This window comes from Corvus kubaryi, unplaced genomic scaffold, assembly GCF_017639235.1.
Source record: "Corvus kubaryi isolate FWS band 111438036 unplaced genomic scaffold, C.kubaryi_AGA036_p1.0 125, whole genome shotgun sequence".
Taxonomy (NCBI): Eukaryota; Metazoa; Chordata; class Aves; order Passeriformes; family Corvidae; genus Corvus; species Corvus kubaryi.
In genome coordinates this window covers 1,124,682-1,143,135 of record NW_024580660.1, presented here as the reverse complement: position 1 = coordinate 1,143,135, position 18,454 = coordinate 1,124,682, and the positions used below count along the sequence as shown (strand labels likewise).

General features: G+C 39.9%; 1 protein-coding gene across 13 annotated transcripts in view; it reads left to right on the top strand.

Annotated features, from left to right (window-relative positions):
- The window catches only part of NAV2 (neuron navigator 2), a 366,859-nt gene that overhangs the window by 337,125 nt on the left and 11,280 nt on the right, over positions 1-18,454 (top strand). For 7 of the 13 annotated variants that reach the window (XM_042021454.1, XM_042021482.1, XM_042021407.1 and 4 more), the window contains 13 exons: positions 3,707-3,759; positions 5,037-5,060; positions 5,170-5,244; positions 8,626-8,709; positions 9,298-9,409; positions 9,733-9,878; positions 12,098-12,106; positions 12,502-12,674; positions 14,510-14,663; positions 15,129-15,288; positions 15,764-15,864; positions 17,166-17,261; positions 17,410-17,578. In XM_042021454.1, coding sequence (XP_041877388.1) covers positions 3,707-3,759; positions 5,037-5,060; positions 5,170-5,244; positions 8,626-8,709; positions 9,298-9,409; positions 9,733-9,878; positions 12,098-12,106; positions 12,502-12,674; positions 14,510-14,663; positions 15,129-15,288; positions 15,764-15,864; positions 17,166-17,261; positions 17,410-17,578 — 1,356 coding nt within the window. The remainder of the gene's footprint in view (positions 1-3,706; positions 3,760-5,036; positions 5,061-5,169; positions 5,245-8,625; positions 8,710-9,297; positions 9,410-9,732; positions 9,879-12,097; positions 12,107-12,501; positions 12,675-14,509; positions 14,664-15,128; positions 15,289-15,763; positions 15,865-17,165; positions 17,262-17,409; positions 17,579-18,454) is intronic. The other 6 variants (XM_042021488.1, XM_042021396.1, XM_042021462.1 and 3 more) reach the window with 1 other exon arrangement.

The window sequence follows — 18,454 nt, the reverse complement described above, 5'->3', positions numbered from 1 at the left end:
CCAAGAAATATCCACTAAGTTATGGACTTGAAAGTAGTTGGAAAATGTGACTTTTGTATCTGAGGAAGGAATTTGACCCTACTGTTGACATGCTGAAGATCCCTTTCAGCTTTTCCTCAATTTTTCACACCTAAAAGGATAATGATATTTTACCAGACGGGTTGAATGTTTAGGTGTAGTCTCAGTATTTTTGTCTTTAGGAAAAAGGTCTTTCATCACTTCCCTGGCTGTAGAGAAGGCAGGAGTCACCTGCTTATTAGTTCCTGCTTATTTTTCAGGGAATCACAAGCTGTAAGTGACCAAGTGGTTCTGAACACAGCAGAGATTTGCCTTCACCTTGAGAGAATAGATTAAAAAGTATTATAGAAATTTAAATTTGTGGTTAATGAACAAATTGATTTTATACAATCATCCAGCATCAATGAAGGACAAACACAGGTCTTAAATAAAGCTTACCAACCTACTTCTTAATTACTTCCTAGCACATAAGATGACAAGAAATTTGTTTCTCATTAACTTCAGCAGGGCCCGGATTTATTCTTAAAAGCCTTTTCTTCTCTTGTCTCTGGGTGTGAAGTACAGTCATGTTCTCTCACAGCTCAGCATGTAGGTGGGAAGGTTGGTCAGCCTTGCAGTACATAACTCTTGTGACAGACAGGGTTTCAGGGCTGTGGAGATGCCAGCAGGAGCAGCCTCCAAACTCTCCAGAGCTTCTTGGGGAAAAAACACAGCGTAAAAATTGAGTGACCTCTTGGCTCTCCAGTTTCCCCACTTCCCCAGCCAGCAGTCTTCCCTGGGAGCTGGGCTGCCACTGGCTCCACTCTGATCCTCCAAGAGAAAAAAAATTAAATTATCATTGGGATATAAATTGTTACTCCTTTGTGTCCTACTGACTGCAACACCAGTTGTTCTTTCTGCTCTCTGGGCAGATGATCATGGCTAGAGCCTTTCTTTTCTAACATTAAAAATGATACGTGCTTGCTTGTGCATTTACAGTGCTTTAAAAGAATAGCTCCAGACCAATTTGGGTTTATAGGCTGCGTGCAGATGCACGCTGGCTGCAAAAAACAGGAATTGCATTAAGAGCATAACTGCCTTCAGGCTCCTAATTAAATAGCCTTCAAGTAGCCATCTGCAGATACTTTAAAAAGAAATTGCACAAATTTATTAACTCCATAGCTGTCCTTAAAGTGAGAAATCTGAAATTTTGTACACAGTCAAATGATGCACTTGAGTCACCATTCTTGGAGGAATTTAAGAGCCATGTCGATGTGGCACTTGGGGACGTGGTCTAGTGATGGCCTTGGCAGGGCTGGATTATTGGTTGGACTGGATGATCTTACAGGTCTTTTTCAACCTAAATAATGCTATGATTCTACATGATGGTGATGTTTCATAAGGCAGGAATAGGATTCCCAGAATTACATGTTCTTTCCCTTCTTTTCTCATTTTGAGTGTTCTTTCCTGTATTAAAGTCCCAATGTGATCTTACAAATTCCAGCTGATGCTAACTCAACGATGTGTGTGACCAAATCCATGGTAAAGGTTTCTGTTTCCTCTCTGGTGAGCTGGTATGGCTCTTTTTTTGGTTACATCTCTATTAGGAAAAAAATTCACCAAGGAAGAATATAGGGAGGCAGATCAGAAAATAATATTACATTCTTTGTATGAGTCCATTTGTGGCCTTGTGCACTATTGCCTCACTTTGGGCTTTCCATCTTAAAAATCTTAAGGGGAAAATGCAAGTAAAGGAAAATAAGAAGATCTTAAGCGCAGAACATCTGTGATACAAAGTTAAAATAGGAATCTTCAGCTTGGAAAATGATGGCTGAAGGGAAGGGAATTTGGTTTGTTATAAAGAGATTGGTTATCCACTCCTTCTCAGAGCACAGCAGTGTAGAGACACTCAAGGAACTCACTGATTCAGCAGCAGGTCTAAAACAACTGCAAGGAATTACATTTCTAAACACAAGAGAATTTTTTGTTGCAGACAAAATGTGTCAGTGGATTCAGCAGCTGTTAAGCAAGTTAATGGTACAGAGGTCACAGCAGGCCAAATGATGTCTGACTGCAGTTTCCATCCCTGAAATTTCCATCTCTGCTGATTCCCAGAAGGTGCAAAGATGTACCTGGGGAATAATCACTGTGTATCTGTCTCCCCTCTTCATTCTTTTCAGTAAACATGGGCTGTGGTTGCAGGCGGGGCTGGAGCACACCATTAGACAAAGCCTGAGTCTGACTCACACCACTTATTTTTATGTTCTTGGTGTAGTATAGTCCTTAATGCCTAACTAGAAAGGTCATTTTAATTGAAAATATGATTACCCAGAGAAAGCGAATGGGTGTGAGGTTTTTTGTACTTTCTTGTGGGTTTTTTAAATTGTCTTAAATTCCTTCAGAAGCCAACTTAGACCTTGTTTACTTCTCTTTCCAGTATTGCCTTAGGATATAATGTCAGTGGGAAAGCAGAACCTATTTATTACGAATGTAGAATTGCAGTAGGTAATTCGAGCAAAATGGCAGCTTTTCTAAACTTTTTTTTTTTTTTTGGCTGGGGGATTTAGAAGAAAGAAAAAGTGATTTTATGCTATTTCATATGATCCGTGTTCAGTTGCCTGAGTTTTGAATGGAAGCTTCGGTTCAATGCATTTTGTTTCTAAAAGTAAAAATAAAGGAAAAGTAATTTTGCATGTTTCAGTAGGAGAAAGAATAGCTTCAGGTACTTTTTTTCAACAGTGTAATAAAGAATGAAATTATGTTATATTTATATGTAAATCCTGATGCCTAAGTGATGGTAACAACCTTGAGAATCACAGAGTAGTTGGGGTTGGAAGGGACCTCTGAAGATCATCAGGGCCATCAGTGTATATGTATATCCTTTACTGAATTTAAATGCAAAAATCGTTTGAAACCAATCATTTTCCAGCAAGTTTTGTAGCCGTGTTTTCACTGTTAATTTCTCTATGGGAGAACAAATTTTGCCTTGCTAAAACAATATCATTGCTTTAAAGAAAGGCCAAGAAACCCTGCAGGGAAAGGGAATGTTGGGCTCATTGATGCACTGATACAGCTCCCTTAAGTCAGCAGAGGGAAGGTACAGCTGCATTCAGAGGACAATTCACAGCCCCAAAATTAGACAGTGTGTTTTTATCCTGGGTCCTCCACATCTTCTCCTGGAGCATCTGGTTACACACTGGAGCTGGGTGTTGTGGTCTTCTCAGGACATCCCCATCTTGGTCTGCTGCTTAAAAAAATCAACAAACCCTCTCAATCTCATCTAAAAGTGAAGAATAAATACTTAGATTTATTTTTGTAATCTCTTCTGCATTTCTTGGGGTTTTTTTAAAATCTTGAGTAGCCCTTTTACAAGAATTTTAAGATACACTGTCCAGAGAAATATTTATTTCCGAACAGATCTTCATCAAAAATTTTTAACTTTCTTGGCCACACCTCATTTTCCCAAATATTATGAGAATTTTAAAACAGCTTTGCCAAATCCAAGGTTATGGATTGTATCACCTGGCCTTGCGTTCTTCAAACCTTACCTTATTGGTGCAATAATATATTATAATTAAGTTTAGGATGGATGATGAAATTTGTGAAAGTATTTCTTCAGCAGATTGGTGGTTGACAGTGGATGATTTATGATGATTCCACTCTGTGGTTAGTGTACTTATATTCATTGTGTTTCTTTTCTTTCCTTTAGTGCATGGTTCTTCTCTCTCTTTGGTGTCCAGTACGTCATCTATTTATTCCACAGTGAGTATAATGAAATGAAGAGTTTATTTATTAATCAACATTATTGAATTGACTGGTCTTACTGTGCTAGTTTTGCCATTGAAGGAGCAGGAAAAAAACAGTTCTCATTTGACTGTGTTCTGGATGCTAGCTAGGAAAGGGTTGTTTATGTTCATGAGGATGCCTGTGGATATGTAGCAATATCCTCATTAAACACAGACTTCAATGGCCCAAAAGCAGCCAGTGTTTTTTTGAGTCTTTAATTTATGCTGTGCTAAGTAGGTTTTGCTACAAAGCACCTCAGTAGATATGAGAAGATTTGAACTTCATTACTTAGAGCATCCCAAAATTTGCTGAATAAAGTCACCCCATCCTTATATTAATGATTTGCTACTAAAGAAGTTTCAGTCCACTTTTTAATGCACAGATACTAATAATTCTAAAAAAGGCCATTTATTCGCTGTGCCAGTAACACTTTCTCCACGAGTATGTATTCATTTTGGTTATCTGATCCTAAAATAAGGCTTACTGGAGTTTGAAAATACATAGGAGTACTCAGAGCTTCAGGTTTCTGTGCTTGCTGCACAAGTGGCCCCAATAGTGTGTTTGGATGGGTGTGATTTTCCTGGTGGCTGGTAGTGGACATGTTTACTTAGGAACAATGGAGTGTGTGACTTCCTACCCCATACCTCTCCTTAGCTGGTAACTTTGGTTAGAAACAGCACATAGTAGCCACAATTTGATCATGCTGACCACAGTGGATGGTCAGTACATCCACTTGGCATCCTCACAGCTGGCTGTGTGTCCTGAGTTTTTCATCACCACACTGCGTAGGCAGCACCCAAGCGGGAGGAATTTCTAAGTTTTTTTTTCACATCACTTTGGAATGCAAAAATGTGACCTCCTTCCCATGGAGAGCTGAGTGTGGGATGAAGGGAATTGCCCAGGATCAGCCAAGTTCTGTGGCTGTCCTGGTTCTTGAGAGCCTCATACAATCCCTTATGGGCAGAGCCAGGACTTCTTCCCCCTTCCACAATTCAGATCAGAGGTGCACCGGTCAGCAGGCTGGGAGGTGGAGCCCAAATTCCTTCCTGCAGAAGGAAGTACCTCACCAGCAGCCTGTTTTCTTTTTCTTGAAGAGTAAATAAATTAGGAGATTAAATTAGACTGAATATGGATGTGGGAATCCAAAATCAGGAACTCACATTAGAGTTTTTGAAACACCAAAAGAGAATTTGCATAAATTTGTCAGGCTGGTTATGTTGTAATATCCTCACGTATTTCCTTTTATTTTACAGCCTGAAGAGAAGTGCCAGTCAGAGGTAAGAGCACATCCTCTTTGACAAGCATAAATGACACTCTGCACTGTGTGTCATGCTGTTTTATTTCTCCTTGTTACGATGCACTAAAGTGCTCTCTTAAAACCCACAGATTCGCAAGCTGCGGAGAGAATTGGATGCATCCCAAGAAAAAGTGTCAGCTCTTACAACTCAGCTGACTGCTAATGTGAGTACAGCTCTGAGAACAAACATTAAACTGGGATGCATTTAATGCAACAGTTACCACCCAGGTTTTTTAAGTGACAAAAAGATTTCATGTGTATAACATTCGGTTTGTATTACTGAGGTGTTTAAAGAAATAACATCCTCTGCCCTAGTAAATTACCTTACACCTTTCTTTAAAAACAGAGTTACAATATTAATTTGACTTTGTATGTATGTAAACCATCTTAAGGTCCTGAGAAAATCATTAGAGACAGGGTCTTTTTTTATAAATACTGTCTTGCTTTGACATTTGGATAGGATGAGATACAGATAAAGATTATAAGTGGTAGGAATAAAAGTTAATAGAAACTTGGACTGAAATGCATTATGTTTTTCTCTTGCATAAAGGTATGGGTTAATGGCATGATAGATAATAGTGGCATAAGGGGCTCTGGAAGCTAACTTAAAGTTAAGTCTAAAGAATGGAGATTTCTGACTTTTTGTCAGTGTAGACAATACTTCTGCTTGTTCCTTTCAGGAATTTGAGGGATAAGTAATTTAAGACATTCAGGGGGAAAAAAAAAATTGGAATCCAGGAGGTGTTGAGGCAATACTGTATTGACCCTGAGCAAGTTTATTTGTGTGTTCTGTGCTGCAGTCACAGATAGTGGGAATCCGCAACACAGAAGCTTGCAAGGAAAATAAGCAACTCTAGAGTAAATAAGCTGCAGATGAATAGTCAGCAGATCAGATCATACTGAAATCCTGGTTTATGGGAATGAATAAACATCTGAACATGTGCTGCTTGAAGGGAACATTCCTGTCTGTCAGCTCTCTGAGTAGGGGGAATGCAAAGCTTGGGACAGTAAAAGGACAGGTTTCACAGGAAAGTATCAGTATCACAGGAAAGGTTCAAGAGGAAGTCTGTGCTGTCTACTGCCGGCATCACAGTGCTTCATCCAGCTTGAAAATGGAGCAGCAAAACCAAGAACACAGTTATAACAGAAGTCAAATAAAAGGGCTTTGACTGCATGGTACCACTTAGTTACTGTCCCAAGAGGAAAAGAAAACAATTTAAACATCTTTCAAAAGTTAAATCTTAACATTTGCCTGTCAAATACAAAGGGGATGGATACACGAGTTGGTTTTCCCCCAGAGGCGTCTTTTACGTGTGAGAAAGCGGGACCAGATTCTCTTGCTTACATTTTTAATGATGTTGTTAAATAACCCACCTTGTGTCCTTCAAACAAAGAACTTGTCAGCTGAGCAGCTCATTTGGCTCTGCCTTGGCTTTATTGCACTCTCCTTCGCACAGTTCAGGGTCGCTGGGCTGGTGCTCAGCACAGGCTTGTCTCCAAGAGCAGGGAGCAGCACGGGCTGCTCATTGCCTGGCCCAGCTGCTCCTCATCTGCTCAAGAATTTCTGTGTGGTTACTATCTCTTTGTAGAGAGCAGTTTTTAATGTACACTCCTTTATGTTTTTGTTTGGATTGGGGTCATTTGAGTTTTTGTGGCTTTTTCTTGTGGGCTTTTTTTTTTTTAAAAAAAAAGTCAGCGTATCGTTTATTATTTTGATAATATTCCATTTTTTGGTTAGTTCACTTTGCTAAAATTTTGCAGTGTTTTATTCATGCTATTTAAACTTCTTAGACCTGAGCCTCCCCCTGATTTGTCCATAAATTGACACCAGAGATGTTGCTATAACTGTCCTAGTATTAAATTCCAGTCTCTAGCCACCTCTTTTCGGAGAATGTGCCCTTTTTCCATGTAAAAGGCTAGGTCTGTTCCCAAAAAGACTGAGATTGATAAATGCTGTTAGTTAAGGCACTTGGACATTTCCTTTAGACATGATTCCTTTAATAAAAGGCAGTTAAAACTTAGACAATTCAAATTAATCTCTTCAATTTACAATTTTTTTCCTGAATTTGCATGCATAGCGACTGCAGTTGTTGATGCTTCTCATGTCATCAAGGGCATGAATTTGAAAACATTTTGCTCCAGCTATAGAAAGTGAAGATACATTTTTTTCCATAGCTCACTGAACAATTTCAAGACAGGAATAATTGCAAGATCCGGTTTTGAAAGAGCAACTGGTTTTTAAGGCTCAGGTCAAAGCATTAAGGGTTTATATCCTGTTACTAATCCATGCAGTCCTGCTTGCCCATTTATTTTCTGCTTTTGAAAAGTATTGCTGAGGATCCCTGAATATCAGCTTTGTTGTTCCCTGTTCATCCTCCCCAAGAGAAGCTGTGCACTCTCTGTTTTTAAAATAAATATTTAGATTTTCCTACGTGCGTAGTGTTAGGTTTTGAATTACTTTTTGCCATTTTCTCACAGTCTCAGCTCTGCTTATTTTCGTAGGGGCTGATGGGAATGAGAGCTACACATCCCCATGTTATTGTACTGCTCATGTTTGTTTTCATTGTGAACGTGAGAACAGTTCTTTAGGATAAGTCAACTGTGTGCTGCTGCTGAATGAGTCTGGAATAGCTCTGTGAAAGGTTTTGCTATTTTGTATTTTTTGAGGTGAGAAAATGTCCTTTTCTCCTTGGAAAGATTCCAGTTTTACTTGTCACCGTGCATATAGAATTATTTTTAATAGATAAATAATACTTCATTTATTTTCTCTGGTTAGTGTAGATTATTATGGCTAGTGGGACAAATATATATTGAAATATGCCTGTGATCAGTGATGTGTGCACATGCATATGAATACCCATAAAACAGTGCCATGTCATGGCTCTAGAAATACAGTTTCTTAAGTTCTTTTCCATCTTCTCATCCTACTTTTCCTTCCTTTTGCTTCTCAGTCATTTTCAATTCCTAGCTGATGTCTTTCATGTAATGGGCACTGGTGTTCTCCATGCTTCCTGGGGGAAAGATTCAACATTCTTCTCCCAAGGAGCACAGCGAAATAATTTTCTCTTTCCTTGGGAAAAGAAAAAAAAAGGGTAATTGGCCAAGTACCAGGAATTTTGGCAGATATGTGGCAAGCTGACCTTGGTTGGAAGCAAGGTGCACTCAAATATTGGAGAAGTCTTTTGAGTTCTATGCAGGTATATCAGCTGCTAAAGCATCTCTTCTCCTGATGGGAGTGAGAACCTCCGCCCCTGTGACTGCCAGTATCTTTTTGCCTTAATTATCCACAAGGAGAATAGTGGTTTAGTTGGAGGGAAGTTTCTGCTTGACTTTTCTCTGTACAAAAATTTGCTTTATGTTTTATTGTTGGGAAGCATTTCCATAATATGTGCTCTGCTCATTTGACCTTTTCTTAGCAGTGTTGTTTTCTCTGCACCATTTACACAACAAACAATGCCATGCACTGAGTGGGCCGATTAAATACCTCCAGAAATACTTCTTTTTGGGGGAAGAAAACAAACTCCTCCTGTGTGGTTTGATTTCAGGCTCACCTGGTGGCAGCGTTTGAGCAGAGCCTGGGGAACATGACGATCCGACTGCAGAGCCTGACCATGACAGCAGAACAAAAGGTAAAGCTTCAAAAGGATTTGGGAAGTCTTCATTTCTCTTTCCAGCATTGTTGCTCGTGCTCCTTCTGTAGTTGTGTGGGGGAAAAAGCCCCATACACAATTTGCCTTAGCTCCCTCATTTGTGGTGACAGAGTAAAATGTATTAAAAAATGTATATAAAACACTCATTTTCTGCACTGGGATTTTGTGGCAACTGATCAGGTTATTCCTATAAATTGCTGCTTTGGACACAGGTCTTCAGTATTGCATATTTCTGTAATACATTTCATCCCAATGCATCCTGGACATGGAGAGAAAGACCAAGAAGAATACTTACAAGACTGGTAGCATTGGGTTTTTGGACAGTATACTTGAATAGACATTATTCCTGCATTACAAAATACATGCATTTTTTTGAATCACAACACCCAAGCTGTTTTGCACTCTGTTGAGGGTATGTTTCCCCTGATAACCCAAACCTCATTTTCACCTCCTTGCACATGTATATTCCATAAATTCGCTATTCACTACCAATACTTAGATGGAAGTGCAGCCTCTTTGGAGTTCTTCTCCTGTGTACCCGCATACGGGTTTTTTTTGTTATTCAAGGACTCGGAACTGAACGAGTTAAGGAAGACAATTGAACTCCTGAAGAAACAAAATGCTGCTGCTCAGGCTGCCATCAATGGAGTCATCAACACACCTGAGCTCAACTGCAAAGGTGAGAGACAAGCACCACACACAGAGACTCCAGGGCTCCTCAGTGAGACTTCAGTCCTCTGGGTAATAGCTGATGTAACCATCAGAGTTACCGAGAGACCAGAATAACCCAGTCATTTACACTGGGATAAATTGCTGAGGGAAAAGTTTGAAGCATCTCAGTTTAATCTTGTCACAAGAAACAACATTGAAATATGCAGTACATCCGTTGGGATAAGTGATTGTCAGAGTGCTGATTTCCCTAAATGTTTCTTCAGGATTGCATGGTTAATACCATACATCAAACTTCCAGATAATTCTGACACTGCCTCCGTTCATATCCAGGCCCTGGAGCTGCTCAGCCCACGGACCTGCGGATCCGGAGGCAGCACTCCTCAGACAGTGTCTCCAGCATTAACAGTGCCACCAGCCACTCCAGTGTGGGCAGCAACATCGAGAGTGACTCCAAGAAAAAGAAGAGGAAGAACTGGGTGAGTGTGTTTTAGCAGACTGTGTGAGGTTTATATGAAATTGTTGGGACATGCACAGTGAAAATCTGCCCAGCTGCTCCTTCCTGCCTCGTGCAGCAGGGACTGCACACTGCTGAAATCCTGGGTAAACTCTCCTGTGAAGGCTTAATTGAGTTGTAAGTAATGTATATCCTTGTGTTGACTCTGCATAGGATTGAATTTTAGCTTAACAGCCAAAATACCAGTCTTAAATTGGAAATAGTTGTCAAAGATCAGTTCTGGCTAAAGGGGTGTCCAGCCCCTTAAGGAAAACGTGACATCTGTCATTAAAGTAAAACAAACCCACCAAGAGAAGATCATTCTTGTGGTTTTTTTGGTTTTGTCTCATAGGGCTTTCTTATAAGTGAACGTATTAAACACTTTAAGAACTCTTTGTCCAGCATTAACTTGGAGTTCTAAGAATAATGTAAAAAAAAAAATAACGATCTTTAAAAGTTTTTCACAACGGACATCTCTTTTGGAAGTTTTTGCAATATTTACCTGTCATTTCCCGTTTTTCCCTCTTTGCTCATCACGTACTATGTACAAGGTACCCTGTACTGGAGGAAAGGTACATTATCTTCAACTCCATTTTCAATTAGACCATAACTGCCTTAGTGACCTAGTCTGATTGTAGTTTGGACTGAAGTCCCTAGATCCTTTATTGTAGCCAGTAAAGCAATCCACCCCTTTCTTCCCACTGAATCTAAATCTCCCTGGACCTTTTGGGTATACAGCTAAATCTGTAGAGATGCAAAGTGTGGTTAGAGCTGGTAAAAGCTTCATTTGTGTTTGCACAATATCCTCTTAGAAATGTTGATGAAACTCCTGAACTGTAAGAAACAGCTTCCTGAACAGGTTCTTGGTTTTATTTGTCTCTTATCTCAGAGGTTTCATTTTGTTATCTCTTGGTATTACCAGCTGCTTCACAAAGGAAGCATTTCCACTCTGCCCCTTAAATAATTGGTTGGATGGAAACGACATCTTCTCCCAATCCTTCTTGTGCTGTACGTTTGTTACAGACAAAGTAAATTGCTGTAACTTTTAAATTTCTAGCAACTCTCAGTTTGTGACACAAAACTTTTGTAGCCATTAAGCCTTGGTTAAGATAAACACTTTTTAAAATTCTTGTTTAGCTTCTGTTTTTTGTTACTGTAACCTAGTGGAGATGATCCTACATCAGCCTACATTTCTCATTCATCAGATAACTATTTTTAAAGAAGGTTAAGGGAACATTTCCTTATTACAAAGATAAATAAAGTTTTCATGAAGTAGAAGAAACAGGGCAGTATTTTTATGTTATTAAAAATGAGTACATGATTGCTGTGAAATGAAGATTGGAAATCAAAACACTACTGAGAAAAATATGTGAGTTGAATCTGATTCACACATTCTTTATTCCACCAGTGCTGAGGAAGTTCTCAGCCAAGGTCTTTGTGTTCTGTGTGGAAGCAATGCAGCTTCCAATGCATTCCGAGCTGAAACACCAGATTTTCAACATTTCTCATTGTAGGAGTCTTTGTCTAGTTGAAAAACAGCTTTCAGCTCGTATTAAGCCAGCCTGTATGTAATTTGCAATGGCATTAAAAGGTGTACATAGAGTATCCTGGTGGGAAGGGAACCATGAGGATCATCAAGTCCAGACCTTGATTCCACGGGAGTTTAACTTTCAGGGCTACCTAAAAATGAAACCATTTGTCTAAGAGCATTGTCCAAATGCTTCTTGAACACTACCTGTTGAATTGTAACTTTGGGGTAACATCAGTTTAATTACATGAATATTAATTCTTGTTTGGAAAATGGCAGTCACATTACAGAAGGTTATTTTAGTTGCAGGTAGGTGGGGAAGTTGCCATCTTTACACATGGTGAAATACCTTGTTCCTGCAAGGAAAAATACATTATTAACTTGGCTCTTAGCCAAAGCACTCTGCCTGAGCTAAGGAGAAAATGTAATTTAAATAGTTAAGAGAGTTTGAGTCTGGTGTCTTCCTCAGGTAACGCAAAAAATGGCTGTATGTGGTTTGAAACACCTGGTTTTGGAAAATACAGGGTTCTGGTTATAAAGTAACTGTTTGTCTTTGTTAATCATGGGTCGTGTTTGTCTTAGAACTCCAAAACTTCCCTTATCAGTGGGTTTATCTGTTAAAACATGTCTTTTTTCCTTCCCCCACTTCCTTTTGCTTGCACTTCTTCCGGCAGGTCAATGAGGTAAGGAAGACCTACTTTAAACTTGGAGGTACAAAGCTAACCCACCCGTTGACACCACTAACCCTTCCAGCATCATTAACCTGGGCTGGGCCGTGTGCCAGCACAGCTGTGAGTTGTCACCACACCGCTGCAAAGCTTGTTGCACTGAGCAGAGTTTGCTGTCAAATAGTTCTTTAAAATAGGAAGCATTCATAGCCACTCCTATTGACCTTATTAATCTGATAAAATAGTTAAGGAAAAAAAAGCGTTTTTATTTTTCACCTGTGTTACTGTGTATGTGAGTATGGCTGTAGCATTTGGAGTATTTGCATGTTAAAGAGTTTTTACTCTATGGCTTTTTTTGCCTGGTTTCACTCTTAGTGATGGACCTGCTGCTGTGGTCTTGTTTTTTCCAGTTACGCAGCTCCTTCAAGCAAGCTTTTGGGAAAAAGAAGTCTCCCAAGTCAGCATCTTCTCATTCAGACATTGAGGAGATGACTGATTCTTCCTTACCTTCCTCACCAAAGCTACCACACCACAACACCACTGTTTCAACACCACTGCTGAGAGCTTCCCATTCCAATTCCCTGTAAGTGATTTATGTAATTTTTAGACAGAAAATGGCATGGAAGGCATCTTGCTGCATTGGTAGAGGAAAGGCAGAGGACAGAAGTGCTGAATTTATGTATTCAGAGATTTAAAGATACGTGAGCTGACTCCCAACCCAGTACCTTTGCATTAATGTCCAGGAAGCCAAAAATCATTGTGTCAGTACTGAAGTGTAAATGTTTCATTGGGTGGCTCTCTCAGCAGAATGTACTGAGGATCAAGAATATTTATAACCAGGGTGACCTTGAGGTGCCAGCTTAATTGGATCTCTTGCTGTTAATTAAACAGACCAGGTCAAATCTGGGATTTTGTTTCTGTTGTCTAAACACAGCACATATTGAGTTAATCTGCCATGGTAAGTTCCCAGTTATATTGACAAATTCAGGTAAAGAAATCAAATACTGTGGTTTAGTGATACAGATGAACTCATCTAACAGCTTGTGCCTGGTGAATGGAGATGATCCACCCCTCTTTCCTTCTGTAGCTCCCCAGCCACCTGTGCCTAGTCCTTTCCATGGCCACCTGTGAAATAAATTTAACAACTCCCTTGCCATGCTGTTTTGAGTCTGAATTCACATTTTAGAATGTGCATGGGAAATTTAGTAAAACAGCTTTTATGTTAATTCCATCAGTAGTTTTGTCACTTGAGCAGGATAAATAAACACAGAAAGTTGTAACAGGCAGTACTGTGAAACCTGTAATTACCAGACAGGCTCCTGACCTTGAGAGGTCATGCAGAGCTTCCAGCCTGATTTCAGAACAAATGCATTGGAGTAGTTCCCCTCCACTTGTTTTCACATGAAGAGGTGAAAACAATAGCAATGGTTTCCAGCTGTATAACAGTGATGAAATGTCAGTAGCAGAAGATAATCCCCCATGATTTTTGTTTCAAAGCTTCTTCTGTCTCTTGAGCCTAACTCAGTGTGTTTCTGGTGACTACAGCAAGTTGTGCTTTAGAGCTCTCAGGCCAGAAAATTGTCAAATGATGATCCCATGTGTCATCAGCCAAAGTGCTGTGTGGGTGCATCTCACCTTGCCATGGAAGCCAAAAGGATAAATGTGAGAAAAGAGTAAATATGTGAACTGGGGGAAGGATAGAGCACAAGTAAAACTTGTGTGTTTTGGCTTTTTGGTGCAGAAAACATCTCTCATTAACCAGATTTAGGGAAAGACACATTAGGTAAAATCTCCCTTAAAGCGTGCAGCTGTATGGTTTATCTTTATACAGATACAGTTACAAATGTACTGAAATGTTGTTACTCAGAAACTTTTTTTTGTGTGGGCAGAGGGAAGAAAAATGCCACCAAAAATTTTTTAAGCGTGAGTTCTTTAAAGCAAGCAGGAATTTATCATGCTTCGAATAGGTGTAGAGTTCCAAAGCCCTCCAGAGCAGTTCAGGGAAACCCAGCTGTGCACACCTGGTGAGCTTTAAATCTGTCTGTGAACTCATCAATCTCCAACCAACTGCTGTTAAATGCCTGCACCCCCTTAATTTATTTAGATTTTGGCTTTAGAAGTTTTCCTTTATAGCAACTACTGTGAAAAAAATGAAGACTATCTAATAGTAGGTGATTTCAGTTAATTCTGTTTCAGATGCTGATTTAAGAAAAATAAGCCTCAGACATCTTTGTTTCACTAGTCTCTAAAATTTCTATGACCCACTTAATATCTGATTTACGGCATCACTAATTCAATAAGCTGAAATTGCTACCTGCTTCAAGCAGAATAAAAAGGGCTTTATTCCTCTTCTCCTGATAAATCCTGGAGAAGCACCATGAGAAAAGGCACAAGTGTCTGTTTGTCCATGTCCTGCAGTATTTCTGAGTGCACGGACAGCGAGGCCGAGACGGTGATGCAGCTGCGGAACGAGCTGAGGGACAAGGAGATGAAGCTGACGGACATCCGCCTGGAAGCCCTCAGCTCTGCCCACCAGCTGGACCAGCTGCGGGAGGCCATGAACAGGATGCAGGTGAGCAACAGCCACCCCAGCTCCTGCAGCCTGTGCTGATGTGGGAAACACTGGCCAACCACCCGCACAGTAAAGATCAGAAGTTTTTGAATGCGTACTGAAAGCTGTGTTCAGCTTTGTGCCAGTGTTAAACCTTCATTAAAAGTCAGCATGAACGCCTGACTTTGCTGCCCTCAGCTGCAGCTGTTTCAACCCCAAGATGGGTCCATCATTTTGTTGACTGTCAAAATGTTTCCGTGCTCTCTGCCTTAAGGTAGTTGCATTTCAGTGTTAGTGAATTCACACATATTTTAGGATGCTTTGAAAAGTTTTACAGAAAGGACATTGTAGTAATTAAAACCCGTAATTAAGACATTATGAAAACAGCATTTCTGCTAAACTGCCGTTTATTCTTAAGTTACTTACGTTGCTATCTTATAATCATGTTTTCACTGTGCCTTCTAACGTTTGGCTTGTCTTTTCAAGAGTGAGATTGAAAAGTTAAAAGCAGAGAACGATCGGCTGAAATCTGAAAACCATGGCAGCTGTAGCAGGGCTCAGTCTCAGGTTTCCATCTCCTCCTCTCCCAGACACTCAGTGGGTCTCTCTCAACACAGCCTGAACCTCACAGAGTCAACCAGTCTCGGTGAGTTTAATGAGAAGGGTGGTGGGGCAGGTTTTATCCTGCACTTGGAAGGCTTGGGTTAGTTAGCTGTGGAAAAATGAAAGCGTGAGGATTATTAACAGCTGAGGTGTGGAAATATGTCACGAGCTGGCACAAAGCCTTCTTTTAAATATCATCGTAGGTCTGCTACACCCTCGGTCGGAGGTGTCCAATTATGACCTCAGCTCTGAAAAGTCATGTTTAAAGCCATTTAATGGTGCACTTTTGCCAGGGGATATATCATAGGAAGGAAAATATAGAGTAACTGGCTAATAATTTTCAATGACCTTCCCTTTTTAAGAGGGATGTATGGCAGGGAAGTCGGTCAACCTGGTTCTTGTGTTTTACCTTGGGGCATATGAAGCCCAGACGTGTTGTGTTTGACTACAGTAAACCAGAATAGTCTCCATTGTAACTGAGCTCCAGCTGTGAAGCTGTTGATGTTTCCTGTCCACAGACATGCTGTTGGATGACACTGGAGATGGCTCTGCCCGGAAAGAAGGAGGCAGGCACGTCAAAATAGTCGTCAACTTCCAGGACGAGATGAAATGGAAGGAGGTGAGTTCTGTTTCATCCCTAGCTTTGAGATGTAAGTGACCTTGGAATGTGTGAGGGGATTCAAGTTTGCAAAGGACTTTTAGGAATTTTCTCAGGAAAACAGTTTATAGGTGTATTAACAGTGATAGAGAAAGCACTTGGCTACCTCCAGCTTCCTTGGGGCTGCTGAGAGGGACCAAAATGCCAGAAGCACCAATCTTGTGGAAGAACTTGACAAATCCAAACTGGGAGATCTATACCGTATCATCCTAGTTGAAGTTGTCCTCTCTGGCACAAATACCCTGTTTAGAATGACAGCTTTCAGATGTTTTCCATCCACAAGAAATTGGAAGAATCCTAAATACCCAAATAAATAGCAAATATTGTAAAATTGCTTCCCATCTCATGTGTTTAACGTACTACGTGCATGAATGTAATACACAGTCCTTGCCAAGGAATGGCCTTCCTTAATCTCACATTTTTGAGTATCTGTAGAAGTGTGTTTAAGAAGTAAGTTCATGTCTTTCTGAGGAGTGGACAAAAATTTGAATGATCCAAAATAAAATGGACTTAGCAGATCTTTCCATTGAATACCAATTTTGCATTAATTAGGACAACCGCAGATAAACAGTAGAACTGCTGCTAATTGACTGCAGTCAGAGCAAGTTTTAATAACACTTCAAATCTTACAATAGAAATTAGTTTTTCTTCAATTAATGTTTCACAGTGAGTGCAGCTGTAGAAAAACAGAAAAATTCTATTTTTTCTTATTTCTTTTTATCTGCCTTAAAAATCAGTTATAAAATTCAAAATGATGTGATACATCAAACAATTTATAAATATAAACTTTCTTTCTATATTACTGCTTCTACATATAGCCATATATAATTTATATGTATATAGGTTTCTCTGCCCACAGCAGCATTTCTAGAAATAAATAGGATAAACCTTGCAAATGTAACATCTTTGATTGTGAAGTCATGGAAGAATTAATTTGACATCTACTTTTCTGTCTAGAATATTCCTAAGAGTCTTTCTGTCTCTTTGCTAAACTGTAATCCTCTCAGAGATTTTGAATTCTTCATGGTATTAATAAATACATTTAACTTAACATCACAGCCACCTAAGTATCCTTTAGATTTGTGACTCCAACACTGTAGAAAGTGTTTATCATATGAAAAGGATTCCATACACCATCCAGAATTTACCATATATAGTAAGGATACACCATTATTTAAAAACAAAAGGGGAGGGGGCAGGGAAGCCAGCATTTTAATTACATTAACCACACTTGTCTGATAGAGTTACTTCTGTGCCTTTAGGACTCCAGGCCTCGCACCTTCCTCATAGGCTGCATTGGAGTCAGTGGGAAGACCAAGTGGGATGTTCTGGATGGGGTTGTGAGACGCCTGTTTAAGGTCAGTGGGTACAGAATGCTGTGAGCTCAAGTTCTCCTGTGGGGATTTGATGGTACCAAGCTGTATTTAACTTTGTGTGTTAAGTCTGTCACAGCAGAGAACAAACTCCCAGTGCTGCCTGACTTCCAGTGTCCCTTTTCCACCCCAGGAGTACATCATCCACGTGGATCCCGTGAGCCAGCTGGGGCTGAACTCAGACAGTGTTCTGGGCTACAGCATCGGAGAAATCAAGCGCACCAACAGTGCAGAGACCCCGGAGCTGCTGCCCTGTGGCTACCTGGTTGGAGAAAACAACACTATTTCAGTCTCCATCAAAGGTAATTTCACCTGACCTGCCTGCTGGAGTTCTCACTGTTGACAGTTTCATCAGTTTTATGTTGCTGTGTCAAGACACTCAGAGTAGAAACTTTTTATTGTGCTGCTTCTTCCTGTTCCTATCATTTATTTACTTCCTTCTGTTTTCATTTGATAAAGACAGCACTTGGGGTATGCTGTGGTTTTAGCAAGTTTTCAGCCTGTAACTGTAGGAATAATTACACACTCCACAGATCTTGAGTTGTCCTGGAGAAGACTTCACACCACAAGGGATGCAGTGGAGCTGTTTGAGCAGCAAAGTACTTTCCAAATGAGTCAAGCCTCAAAATTTCATTACCTCTTTATCACAGCTATAGTTGTTATTTCCTTTATGCAGGGTAAAAAAACCATAAATCTTGACTGATTTGCTTGATCAGTCTCACTGAAGAGTCCCTCCTTGAGTACCAGGAAGGAGGGAGCCCAAATTTTATGAAACACCTTAAAGTCTGGATTTTTCAAAATGCATGCTTTTCAGGATTCCCATCAATTTTATTCTGTAATACTGATAAAAATTTAATATTTATATTTTTCATGTTGTTTCTCAGGGAAGCACTTTTTAATGAAAACTATACTATGTAACTAAGCTTAGGGGTAAAATCCTCAGCTGCTGCATTTTGAACGTACATCAGTTTGCTCAAAGTTAGACCAGTGAAATCTGCAGACAGATGGTATTTGAGGGCAATGCCAAACATTCTTCAGATCAGCTTTGAAATTTGACTGAAAGCAGATTTTTGGATATTGGTATAAAAACCAAGTTAACCTTGTATAACAAACCAGTGGGCAGGAAGACAAAATAAACTGTGAAATACATCACTTATACTGAGGCTTGACGTGAACCC